The 11,509-nt window shown below is 61.0% G+C and overlaps 4 protein-coding genes across 6 annotated transcripts; 2 read left to right on the plus strand and 2 right to left on the minus strand.

Moving 5' to 3' along the window:
• Positions 1-712: 712 nt before the first annotated feature.
• On the minus strand, positions 713-2,007 carry SDRG_06793 (hypothetical protein). Its single transcript, XM_008612596.1, has 2 exons — positions 1,230-2,007; positions 713-1,187 (listed from the first exon to the last, which is right to left on the minus strand). Exons 1-2 carry the CDS (start codon positions 1,989-1,991, stop codon positions 756-758), a joined length of 1,194 nt encoding a protein of 397 aa, XP_008610818.1. The 5' UTR covers positions 1,992-2,007; the 3' UTR covers positions 713-755.
• A 62-nt stretch (positions 2,008-2,069) lies between these two features.
• On the plus strand, positions 2,070-7,136 carry SDRG_06794 (hypothetical protein). 3 transcript variants are annotated; one of them, XM_008612597.1, is made up of 20 exons: positions 2,070-2,295; positions 2,360-3,192; positions 3,235-3,305; positions 3,356-3,475; positions 3,519-4,070; positions 4,117-4,223; positions 4,273-4,329; positions 4,377-4,443; positions 4,491-4,598; positions 4,639-4,786; positions 4,832-4,857; positions 4,901-5,079; positions 5,123-5,179; positions 5,229-5,622; positions 5,666-6,025; positions 6,074-6,247; positions 6,293-6,478; positions 6,523-6,702; positions 6,749-6,964; positions 7,016-7,136. In XM_008612597.1, the coding sequence occupies exons 1-19, from the start codon at positions 2,096-2,098 to the stop codon at positions 6,938-6,940; spliced, it is 4,011 nt and encodes a 1,336-aa protein (XP_008610819.1). In that variant the 5' UTR covers positions 2,070-2,095; the 3' UTR covers positions 6,941-6,964; positions 7,016-7,136. The 3 variants fall into 3 exon arrangements, with proteins under 3 accessions (XP_008610819.1, XP_008610820.1, XP_008610821.1); XM_008612598.1 differs by lacking the exons at positions 6,293-6,478; positions 6,523-6,702 and having other exon boundaries at positions 6,074-6,137; positions 6,807-6,964; XM_008612599.1 differs by lacking the exons at positions 6,293-6,478; positions 6,523-6,702; positions 7,016-7,136 and having other exon boundaries at positions 6,074-6,137; positions 6,807-6,992.
• On the minus strand, positions 6,997-7,709 carry SDRG_06795 (DNA-directed RNA polymerase I, II, and III subunit RPABC1; the record flags this gene model as incomplete). Its single annotated transcript, XM_008612600.1, has 3 exons — positions 6,997-7,087; positions 7,130-7,350; positions 7,395-7,709. The coding sequence occupies 3 exons, from the start codon at positions 7,707-7,709 to the stop codon at positions 6,997-6,999; spliced, it is 627 nt and encodes a 208-aa protein (XP_008610822.1).
• Positions 7,710-8,474: 765 nt separating this feature from the next.
• On the plus strand, positions 8,475-10,804 carry SDRG_06796 (hypothetical protein). The gene is made up of 6 exons (XM_008612601.1): positions 8,475-8,940; positions 8,987-9,322; positions 9,363-9,448; positions 9,495-9,904; positions 9,949-10,001; positions 10,047-10,804. Exons 1-6 carry the CDS (start codon positions 8,500-8,502, stop codon positions 10,659-10,661), a joined length of 1,941 nt encoding a protein of 646 aa, XP_008610823.1. The 5' UTR covers positions 8,475-8,499; the 3' UTR covers positions 10,662-10,804.
• Positions 10,805-11,509: the final 705 nt, after the last annotated feature.

An 11,509-nucleotide genomic window follows, 5' to 3' on the forward strand; every position in this document is an offset into this window, starting at 1 on the left:
CCTCGCGTACATGCCTCCACAAGGCGCAAGTACTAGCAGTGGTCGCATAAAACGCGCGCGTCCTTGATCCCGCCGGCTCGCTGTGGCTTCCACTGCGACGACGCAAGACCCTCGTGGCGCAAATGCTGATTTGTCGAAGGTGCATTATTTTAGACGTTGCGGTGGAACCGGATTCGTCGGGGGGTTGGCTCACGCCTGGGAAGCTCGGTGATCGCTGCAGTTTACCCCCCAACAGAGACCAGTGAGTAATGCCACGTACCGTACGCAGGGTACTACTGTGCTGTCGTGAACTGCACCAGACTGGACGCATACTGCACATGGAGGATGCGCTTGCACTGCTGCTCCCTTGCGACCAAGTGTTTTTGTTCGTATTTTGAGCGCCGTTTCTCGGCTATCAGCCTTCGTTCCGATGTGATGTGTCAGCCCAGTCGACGCACCCATGGGAGCACTTCTGCCCTCAGTGGCCTGCAAGATTCTCTATGGAACGCGATTGGCCGAGAGAAGTAATGCGCAAGTGTGTCGTAGGACGAGCGAGCTTCGTGTGCCCATCGAATGCCCTTGGTTTGACCGCCAAGCGCGGGGTGGCACTGCAGCGGTGACCACGTCATCATTGCAGTTGCCTTCCACATTGGCTGCCAACACACGCGATCAACGCCTGTCGCCACTACCCATGCGATCACGGCGGCTTAACGTGATGACTATCGCTGCACCAAGAAGAAGAGCGGTATCATGACGCAACATGCGATGGTTCAAGGTTACGGCCGGGGTCGCGCAAACCAGCAGCTCACGGAGAAGCTCACGTCGAGCGACTGCACAAAGTGCCAGAACCCAGGCGGGAGGTAGAGCATGTCGCCCGGGTGCAGCGTGCACTCGAGGTACGGCACGCTAAGAAACGCTGGGAACGCGTCGGCGTCGACGTCCTCGACCTTGACCTGCGACGTGTTGGAGAGGAGGCCCTCGACCGCGTAGAGCTGTGCGTCCGGCGCATACAGCCGAAGGTACTTGCGCCCGACAACTTGACACAGCAGGTTGTGTGCCGGGTCAAAATGCAGCGGCGAAATCGTCTTGGCCGGTCCGAACCACGCGTTCACGACAACCTCGTCATCGTCGTCATCGTCATCATCGTCGTCATCGTCGGGGAGTGCGCAGTAGTCGGGGACGCAGATATCCCGGCGCAGGGGTGGTATCTACACATTCGACATTATCTGACGACGTAGCATGGGACATACCTGCTCGAAAAGCGCGTGCTGGGCCAAATAGCCTGTGTTGGCGCCAGGTTTGGCAATGTGCTCGTCAATGAACTGGCCCAGCGGCATGAGCGTCTGCGACCAGTCGTCTTCCAAGTAGCTCGAGCCGATCTCGATGGGCACGGTGCGAATGCCCGCGACGCGCTTGAGGTACTGCAAGTCGGCCCAGCCCCGTTGACTGCCGTCCAGCCCCATGGCAGGCCAATGGTCCATGGCTCCTCGGATCACAACTGGCCGCCGCGGCCGCATGTAGCGTTCGCGGAACGTTGCCATCGATGGCGGAGAGATGCATTCGATGACCGTCGCCAGCGCTGGGAGCGGGTAGAGCGCTACGTGCTCGCGCGACCGAACGCACTGCCGCTTTGGTGCGTCTTGCTCGACCGACGCCGCTCGTGAGCCTCTGGCGCTCGTCGAATCGACTGCCGGGATATCGTCACGGGGCAGCGTCTCGATGAGCGACTCCATCATAGCATGCAAGTCGTGGCCGTACGGTCCAGCCATGAGGAGGCCTGTGTCCAGAGTCTGGATCGCGGTCGCCGTGTCGGACGTGGCGGCCTGGGCCTGTGCGAGGAGGTGGCAAGCGCGGGCAAAGCGTTGCCGCCACACGACGTCGACCTCGCTCCACTTGCCGAGGTGCAGCCGGTCCCAGATGCGGTGGACCGCTTCCTCGGCAGCACCATGCGCGGCCCCGTAGTTCTGCGCTGCGACCAGCTCGGCGGCTTGTGCCAGCAGCGCTTCTTCCATGGCACAATCAATGCTGGTTGTATCCGGATATGACCAAACGCAATCTCAATCCTGTTTCTGTTTCGACACACTGTTTTGGGACCGAGCGTACCGGTAGTTACGCCATGACACGGCAGCGCGTGCCGCAGGACCCCCTCCGGGGCATGGAGGTCCATGTGCAGAAGGTCTTGGACTCGGCGCGTCAAGCTGCGCTCAAGCGCTACAAAGGGCCGGCGGCGAAGAAGCCGCCGTTGCTCGCGCACGCAGCATGGAAGTGCCACGCCGCCCTCGACGCGCTGCGCAGGTCCTCGTCGTCCGAGCATAGGTACATACATACCTGTATATTCTCTACGCTGACCGCTGGCGCTGATCTCGCAACATTTCGACAGTGTCGATGACAGCTGCGCCGTGCAGCCCGTCTCGGCAGACGTCCTCAACCGAGAAGCGACCGAGGACGAAGCTGCCTACGCCCAGCGCGTCGAACGCCGCATTAAGCGATATGCGCAGCACTACTCGCACGGTCTTGACGCCATCAGCAGTCGCAGAGGCACGACGAAGAGCACAGCATTGATCGACGCCGCCGTCCATCTGCAGACCTCGTGCCGTCACACGAACGACGCGGGCGCGTCCATCGGCGTCGCGGTGCTCAGCCGCAGCGGCAACCTCTACACGGCAGCAACGCAGGCTCCGAGCCTCGGCGTGTGCCCCGAGCGGCTAGCCCTCCTCAAGCTCGCGTCCGAAGAGAGCGAGAGCGGTGTCGACGGCGTCGCAATCAGCTCGTCCGACGCGCTCTTCTTCCCGTCGCCGTGCGGCGACTGTCGGCAGTTGATGGCGCAGTTCGGTGATTTTCCCATCTACCTCATCCGCAAGTCGCTCGAGTACGAGCGGACAACGGCGTTTGCGCTCTTTCCGCAGGCTTTGCAGCAGCCGCACGTACTGCCATCAGCCCATCCTGCGCCGACGACCACCTGGTCGCATGCCCGGTCGCAGATGCGGCCCCGCGCGCAGATGCAAGCGCGCGACTGGGGTCCCGACCACGTTCTCGACTGGCTCATCGAGGACGTGGGTCTGCCCGAGTACGCCCATGTGTTTCAAACGCACGGCGTGGACGGCGCGATGCTGCAGTATCTGCAAGAGTCGGACCTCGAGTTCCTCCTCCGCATCACCAACGTACTCCACCGGAAGCGCATCAGTCTCTGCTTGGACCGTCTCCGTGCTGCAGGTACACTGAGATTCCTCGTGATTTGAGATGGAGTGTCAGTAGATGCATCCGATGGCGTTGCCTTTGCTCAGCTCGACGACTACCTCGCCGTGCTGGACATGGACCGCATCAACGTTCGTATTGGCATCTTTGGCGTGTTGTGGTTCACATGCTGAGGCTGTAGGTTGTCGCCAAGCTCAAGGTCGCCTTTGACGCGGCCGACGTCAACAGCTCTGGCACCCTCAGCTTCGAGGAGATCAAGCAGGCGCTCACTCGCCTCGAGTACGCTGTCGACGCATCGGCGGTATCACAGTCAATACGACTGCAATATCTCCTTGCGCTAGTAGGTCGAACGCTGGATCCAAAGCCGCTCGACAGAGGCCCGCGTGACGTTCCCCGAGTTTGCGCTGGCGGTGGTGACGGCGTACTCCAAGTCGACGTCACTCCCCGTGCTGCCGCTGCCCAAGCTGGACGTGGCCGCGATTCGCCAGTCGTTTGAGCGCGTCGACGCCAACGGCAACGGCGTCATCGACAAGCGAGAGCTCTTGCGCGCGCTCGAACTCCTCGGGCGCAGCGACTGCGAAGCCAAGGTCGCCGACTGGTTTGCCAACGCCGACGAAGACCGGTCGGGCTCGATTTCATTTCCAGAATTTGTGCTGCGCTACACCCAGCTCCAGAATCTGGATGTGACGCCGCTCCGGAACGCCTTTGATCGAGTGACACCGCACGGGGCGGTCTGCCCGCTGCTGCAGCTCCCACTCGTGTTTCGCGAGCTCTTTGTCCGGTACGATGGTACAGCGCTCGACCGATACATGGCCGCGAGGAAGGAGCAGACGACCGGACTCTCGTTCCCCGAGTTCCTCGTCATCTACCATCTCTTTGTGACCGAGCCCGAGCCCGTACGTGCGTCGTCATTTCACAGCAGCGTCAAGAGCCCGGCGCTAGGTGCAAACGACCGAGCAGGTGCATCGGTACCGCATCGTGCAGCTACAGCAGTCCGGCCACGTGCGGCTCTGCACCAAGCCTCCAGTTGCATCGAGCCCCCACAAGCCGTACGAGAATCGGGCTCATTGAAGGCTTTACGACCTGGTTTGGACATAGGAGCCAGCAAACAAGTACGAGCGAGGCGCCGTCCAAGCTCATGCAGTTCCAGCAAGCGTACGACGACGCATCGATGCTTCACGGCGTCTCCAACACAGTAGTAGGAGGAAGCGCCGGGAAGAGACCAAGGACGACGACACCGACGAAGACGAGAGCAAGCTTGCCGACGAGGTTGCTTTGAGCGTCTGTTGCCAAGTTGACGCACGTTTCTCGCATAGTTTGCGCACGTCCACGAAGCCTTTGTCCGCTTCCGAGCCAAGCGCGTGACGACGCCCGAGGCCGTCCAGGCGCTGACCGAGCTCGGGCTCGTGCTTCCTCGGGCCCAGGTAGTTTTTTCGCTGTCGACGGTTGAAGCAGCGTGACTAGATGCTGGCTTACTTTACGAGCCATGGCTTTGGCACTGCGCGCGACATCTCGTATGCGGACTTGGTTCGGAGCTACCAAGCGCTTCGAATGGCGTCGCCAGCGTTCAACAAGGCGGTAGCGCGCCGCCACCACCGAGAACACCACGGCCGTACGATTGTACCTGCGTCCCACACCACTGACCTTTGTGCTGCAGATGCCAAGAGAATGCAAGCGGCTGAGGTATGCAAGTGACTCTCAGAGCACGTGACACGTTGGCGCGTAGGCGTTGCTCAACGGAGCTAACGGGAAACCGTTCACGCGCATCGAGTTTGACGCGTACTGCCGGCGCCAGCACGCAGCGCACGAGGACGACGCCAAGGAAGACGACGAGCTGCCGCCGTCCAAGCACCGCGCCGCTGAAATCGACAAGCTCTACCGCGCGCACGCGGCCCGCCGAGAAGCGTACGCTGCCTACCTCGAATGCGACTGCGACGACAGTACGTAGACGCCTGCCGCCCTCGAGCGACTCGGACGAAGACTCGGACGACGACGTGGCGCCTCGGTAGGTGCTGGTTGCCAAGGTCTCGATGCGACAAGCGGTATGGGAGTAGGCGCCAGCGACGTCCAGGCGTGGAGGTCGGTGACCGCGTCGTCGACAAGACGCGGGCGCTGGGACCGGCGACGGTCATTCGTCTCTACCCGGCGTACGGTGTCTGCGACCTGCACTTGGACTCGGGGCCCAAGCGGCGCAACGTCGACGTCACGTCCCTCGTGCGCTTCCGTGACAAACCGCTCGCGTCGTTCGCGGCACCCGAGCTCTTTGCAGTTGGCGACAGCGTCAATGTGCGCTACAAGGGCACAAAGCTGTGGCGCGCCGGCGTCATCAAGAAGGTCCGGTCAACCGAACGCGCGTACGACGTCAGGTATGCGCGCGACGAGGTTGAGAAGCACGTGTCGCACCACCACGTCCGCCGCGCTCTGGCTGCAGCGCTCGAGTCCGACGAGGTATATCGACTTCTTCCTATCGCCGAGGTGCATCGAGGTTTAGGGCCTGGTCGAAGGCGCCAAGGTCGAGGCCCGGACGCGCGAGTGCGCCACGTTCTTACCTGGTCGCATTCTCTGCGTGCGCACGAACGGCACGTTCGACGTGCGCTTCAAGCACGAGGACGGCGCCGTCAAGGAGCGGCTGCCCAAAAAGTGGCTCCGACTGCGAGCCAAGGACGGTGACAAGGACGGAGACGACACTCAGTTTGAGGTCGGTGACGCTGTGCAGAAGCAAGCGCACGGCGCCATCCAGCGGGGCGTCGTCGCGCGCTGCCGAAGCGACGGGTCCTACGACGTCGAGTGGGACGACGGCGAGGACGAGACGCATGTCAAGCCATCGACGCTCCAGCCGGCAGCCTCCGCGGTGGGCGCACCTACCGTCCAGCTGTGTCATTGACGGCTTTGGCATTAGCAAGCGCTCACCATGGGCGACCTGGTGGAAGCGCGCTTTGGCGGCAAGGACAAGTACTTCAAAGGCAAGATCACCCACGTCCATAGCGATGGCTCCTACGACATTGAGTACGACGACGGCGACGAGGAGCGTCGAGTGGACCCAGCGCTCGTGCGCCGGCGCGACCAGCCCAAGGTCGTCAAGCACCCGGTCCCTGTGCTCCAACCACGTGTCTCGTAGCTCACCAAGGGTGCAGTCGTGGAGGCTAGGTATGGCGGCAAGGACAAGTACTTCAATGGCAAGATCACCCATGTGCATGGCGACGGATCGCTGGACATCGAGTACGACGACGGCGACGAGGAGCGCCGCGTAGACCCAGGACTGGTGCGCCTGCTGCCAACGACCAAAGGGACACCTCGCAGCAAGGTGCGATCATATCTTCGTTCAGGCGGCTTGACATGGTGTTCTAGTGGGCCAAGGGCGATCTGGTGGAAGCGCGCTTTGGCGGCAAGGACAAGTATTTCAAAGGCAAGATCACCCATGTGCACGGCGACGACTCGCACGACATCGAGTACGACGACGGCGACGAGGAGCGGCGCGTGGACCCAGCGCTGGTGCGTCTGCCAGCCAAGAGCAGCACCAAGCCCCAGGTCTGCTTCGCGTTACGATGTATCCATCTCATGCGATCCCTCCCAGTTCAAGAAGGGCGATCTCGTGGAGGCGCGCTTTGGCGGCAAGGACAAGTACTTCAAAGGCAAGATCGCGCACGTCCACAGCGATGGGTCGCTGGACGTCGAGTACGACGACGGCGACCGAGAGACGCGCGTGGCAGCGTCGCTTGTGCGCCCATCTGCTGACGCGTATGCGGACGACGACTTTGAGGAGTGACTTAGGATGATGAATTATGCAATGGTAAACGCGTGGGCCAGCGGTGAATAGCTTAGTTACATGACCGCGCGGTAGGTCACGTACCGACCGGCGGTCTCGGACGGTCGGATGATCTTGACGACTTGGCCACGGGTCATGCCGTAGTATCTGCATTGAGGATAAGATCACATAATGCAAAACAATAAGTACCTCGCGATCGGGTCGCTCACTTGCATGCGCGGGAGCTGGCTGTCCTTGAGCTTGTAGCGCTTGAGGAGCGCGATCTTCTCTTCGCGCGTGAGCACCTTGTGCACGGGCACGAGCGTGTGTTCGGTGATGTCGACGAGGAGCTCCGTCTCCTTAAAGTGGTCAATCTTGTAGCGCGGCGCCATTTCGTTGAGCGCTTGCTTGGCAAAGGGCGTGATGCCATCCTAGGTGGCATGAGCGCTCGAGAAGCAGCATGGGTGGCATCTACCTGCACGATGAGGATGGCCTTGGTCACGTTCTCGTCCTTCATGCGGTTGCAGTAGGTGCGGATGGGCTTGACGCCGACCTTGGCGTCGTCCGGGTAGAAGACGAAGAGGTTGTCGCTCGGGTCGTCGACCTTCTCGACGAGGATGGTCATCATCTCGCGCGTCGGGTTCTCGCCGAACTGGGCCGCGAAGCCGTCGGTGGTGCGCTTGAGCTCGTCGTCGCTGACGATGTAGCCGCGGTTGGCGAGCATCTTGACCACGGTCTTCCGCACGCGGTACAAGCGCGAGGCCTCGGGGTTCAGCACCAGCGCGCTCATGTGTTCGATTCGTTACTGGCCATAGACCCAATCACTGGCCTTGGCAAATAACCTCTGTCTAGTGATACCTCTTTCTTTCAATTGCTTCTGAAACCTCCCACAATACATATGGCGCCACATCCGATAGAAGAGGTTGACCGCAAATGGTACGACAACGTTGACCTTGGGAATGCCAGCGTGATGCGAAATCAGTGTCCGGCGTCGATAGCCCATGTGTCCCGCGAACGCTGAACGAGGGGTCGATAAGGAAGCAGAGACCGGCGGCTTGCTTTCGTATTGACGGCCCATTTGACCCAGAGGCCGGGTGGCGGACCTGTTCTTGCGAAGGCGGTAGCTTTATCAGAACCGTCAATACCTCTCGTCCTGCTTGATTCTGCAGTCCCAGGAAGTGTCGTCCACCCGAAGAGCTATGCGCCGCGCAGTAAATGGCTCGAAAATCACCCGATCAACAGTCTCTGGGAACATTATCCGGAGCCATTGAACACACGTCGCCAGAACTCTGCAGCACCCTCGAGCAGCTCGTCGGCGCCGTTGGTCGACATGACACCGCGAAGATAGCACCGACGTCGTTGCGACCAACGAGAAAAGTCTCGTTCTAGTTAGTGTTATTCCTTATTAATACGAGGCCCAGCGACAAGCGTCCTTGAAGGACCCCAGCCGGGAGTCTCAAGCGTGCTTTTGAGTTTCACCGCCGTTTTTGAGTTTTCATGCCAATCGGACTTAAGCGAGCACGATGGGCTATCCGGATACGGCGGCGCAGATTTCTGGACGCAGGACGCAATCGGTGGTGATGTCGTTGCCGAATGACGCGGCCGCGGTGCTCGCCTTCTGGTTCGAGGGCGACCAGCAAGAGATCTACCGCACCAAGTGGTTTCCTCCGGCTGGCAGCGAGATCCAAGCGCTAACGGACAAGCGCATCTCGGAGACCTTTGGCCCGCTCCTCGCCGCCGCCGAGCGACGCGAGCTGCATGCCGACTGGTGCGCGTCGCGCGAAACGTTCGTGGCACTCATCGTGCTGCTCGACCAGTTCTCGCGCCATGTGCACCGCCACGACGCCGACAAGCGCGCGGCCAACGACGTCCTCGCGCTGGCGCTGGCCGAAGCCTTTGTCGCCGCTGGCCACCACGAGACGGTGCCGACCAACTACTTTGTGTTCGCGCTCATGCCCTTTCGCCACACACCAACGCACGCGCGCCTCGCGTCCGTCCTCGAGCACATTGATCGCCGTGAGGTAGACTTCAAGTCCGAATATGGTCCATCATCACTCGCTCGCGTAGGCGCTGCTCGCAGAGCACACGGACATTCTGTCCAAGTTTCGTCGGACGACCGTGCAGCGCCAAGCGCACTTGCGCCCTGCGTCGACAGCTTGCGTGACCAACGCCGACGGCGAGGACGAGTTTGACATTCTCGAGCGCGCGGCCTTCCTACACCCGGACGAAGACAAGCTGTTGCCCAAGCACGTGCTGACGCCGCTCATGCACAGCTTCCTCAGCGCGATGGACGCAGGATCGCCGGTCTGCCCTGCGATTGGCATTTCGCTTTCGGGCGGCGTCGACTCGATGGTCATCGCCTACTTGCTCGTCAAGCTGGCGCCGCGCTACAACAACTTCAAGGTGCACACGCGCCCAACGACCTTCTCTCAACCCGTCGTAGGTCGTTGCCGTGCACATCGACTACAAGAACCGCGCCGAGAGCACGGCCGAGGCGAATTATGTCGAGGAATGGTGCAAGCCGCTCGGGTACGACGCCTACTGTGATGCGCAGCGCGTCACGCCACTTGGCCAGGATCGAATGCTACGTGCGGCGCATCGACGAGTGCCAGCGCGCGACGACCAAGCGCGAGGAGTACGAGCGCATCTCGCGCGACATTCGGTACACGACGTACGCCGAGGTCATGGCGCGCCACAGCATTCCGGGCATGTGCGTCGGGCACCACCGCGGCGACGTCCAGGAAAACGTCATCTCCAACATGATGAAGGGCCAGTCGCTCCTCGGGCTCAACGGCATGAGCACGTGCTCGAGTGTCAACGGCGTGCGCATCTGGCGGCCGCTCCTCGCGATCGACAAGGACGCCATCTTTGACTTTGCCCACGTGTTTGGCGTGCCGTACATGAAGGACACGACGCCGCAGTGGAGCACGCGTGGGAAGCTCCGGCGACAGCTCATGCCGCTCCTGCACGAAATGTATGGCGCGGGTACGTCTGGCGTTGACGGTATTTTGCTGATATCAATGGCGCAGGCTACTTGAACAACCTCTCCAACCTCGGCCAGGAGGCCACCGAGTGCGCGAGCGTAGTGTTATTTTAATCTAGTATGGGTGGTGACGACGGCGCGTAGGTGCTAGAGACCATGCTGCTGGGGCCCGTGCTGCTGACCGTGCAGCACTCGGCGCTCGCGGTGTGGATCGACTTGACGCTGCTGGCGCCGCAGCCCATGTTCATTTGGAAGGAGATTCTGCGCCGCGTGTGCCATGAGCGCATGGGTGAGCGCATGATCCGCGACAAGCCGATGCTCGAGCTCCAGCTCAAGGTCATGAAGCCCAACATGAAGGCGTCGTGGATCACGCTCAAGAAGCAGACCAAGTCGTTCATGACCGACGACCGCCAGCTCATCCTCTTCCGCGAGCCAGTCTTTCAGATCAAGGTCCCGCGCGGCCTCGAGATCCCGCTGGGCACGACAACGCAGTGGCACAAGTGGACAATCTCGCTCTCGGTCGAGCAGCCAGCGGCGGAGCTCGTTGAGAAGCGGCTCGACATGTGGGACGTCATCCGCGCGAGCGGCGTCGAGTACCTCCTCCCGCACGCGCCCAAGTACGTACTCGACACGGAAGACCGCGACGTGTCGCTCCGCAGCATCGACAAGTGCCTCACAGACGCCATGCCGCTCGTTGTGAACCAAGGTGTCTTCTCCGACTCGGACGCCGTCGTCCGCGTGCAGCTGCGCTACGGTTAACCTCCATTCTCCTGCGCATCGTGCTACCACTTAATCCTACAGCGAGGCAGTCGTAAACACCCTTTCTATGGGCAATCGGCCTAGCGTCATCGCGACGAATTCGCATAGATGAGTGCATATGGCTAATACGGGTGCTCCAACCACGCGCGTCGTCTTGCTATTGTCTGATATGTGCGAATTGCGTCGCACATTGTGACAAAAGAGGGTGTCGACGATCTGAGTTGGCGTCGTATAAAATTTAGATTGGCGGTTTGTATGCAATCGCCTGACGACGAGAGTTGGATGTGCAAGAAAAACAGCCCGCCGACTAGCGGGAAAGCCGGAGCACCCAAATGCTGTCGCCCCACGACGCCGGCACGCTGCTTCAACAAACGCTCGAGTGTAGACCCAATGACCTCGGTGCTAACTCTTCTGGCCTCAGATGAAAAGACTAAGGTTCCCTGGAGCTGCGCAGATCTCGCTACGAATGGTACGTGTGACTCCTCTTGCTTCTCCAAGTGGCGGTTGAGCCAAACGAATCCGCGTACATCAGTGTCTTTCTGCTTCGCAACGTTGCTGGTAACCAAGTAGAATGTCTTCATCATCATCGTGATAAGAAACGACGACGGCCAGAAATCGCGCAAACTGCGGCCCGTGGATTCGGTTGGGTGCCTCGTCTAATGCCTCGCCGTGCAGAGAACTCGAACTCTCACTTTCCTTTTTGCCTTCTCAGCACCAACAACAGCCATGGCAGCCAAGCGACCGGGTGCCATGGAGCTCCAAGAACGCGTCTCGTACGTCTCGGTGACCCAAGACAAGGCCGCTGGCGAAGACTACGGCGACGTCAAAACCCCCGGCGAGCTCGAGGG

Source organism: Saprolegnia diclina, assembly GCF_000281045.1.
Source record: "Saprolegnia diclina VS20 unplaced genomic scaffold supercont1.18, whole genome shotgun sequence".
Classification (NCBI taxonomy): Eukaryota; Oomycota; class Saprolegniomycetes; order Saprolegniales; family Saprolegniaceae; genus Saprolegnia; species Saprolegnia diclina.

Coding starts and splice junctions, on each gene's coding strand:
- SDRG_06794 (XM_008612597.1), top strand. CDS start 2,096: ATGACACGGCAGCGCGTGCCGCAGGACCCCCTCCGGGGCATGGAGGTC. Junction 3,306..3,355: donor TGGACATGGACCGCATCAAC/GTTCGTATTGGC, acceptor CTGAGGCTGTAG/GTTGTCGCCAAGCTCAAGGT. Junction 5,080..5,122: donor CACGCGGCCCGCCGAGAAGC/GTACGCTGCCTA, acceptor GACAGTACGTAG/ACGCCTGCCGCCCTCGAGCG.
- SDRG_06793 (XM_008612596.1), bottom strand. CDS start 1,991: ATGGAAGAAGCGCTGCTGGCACAAGCCGCCGAGCTGGTCGCAGCGCAG. Junction 1,188..1,229: donor AGCACGCGCTTTTCGAGCAG/GTATGTCCCATG, acceptor TCGAATGTGTAG/ATACCACCCCTGCGCCGGGA.
- SDRG_06796 (XM_008612601.1), top strand. CDS start 8,500: ATGTCGTTGCCGAATGACGCGGCCGCGGTGCTCGCCTTCTGGTTCGAG. Junction 9,905..9,948: donor GCACGAAATGTATGGCGCGG/GTACGTCTGGCG, acceptor TCAATGGCGCAG/GCTACTTGAACAACCTCTCC. Junction 10,002..10,046: donor AGGCCACCGAGTGCGCGAGC/GTAGTGTTATTT, acceptor GACGGCGCGTAG/GTGCTAGAGACCATGCTGCT.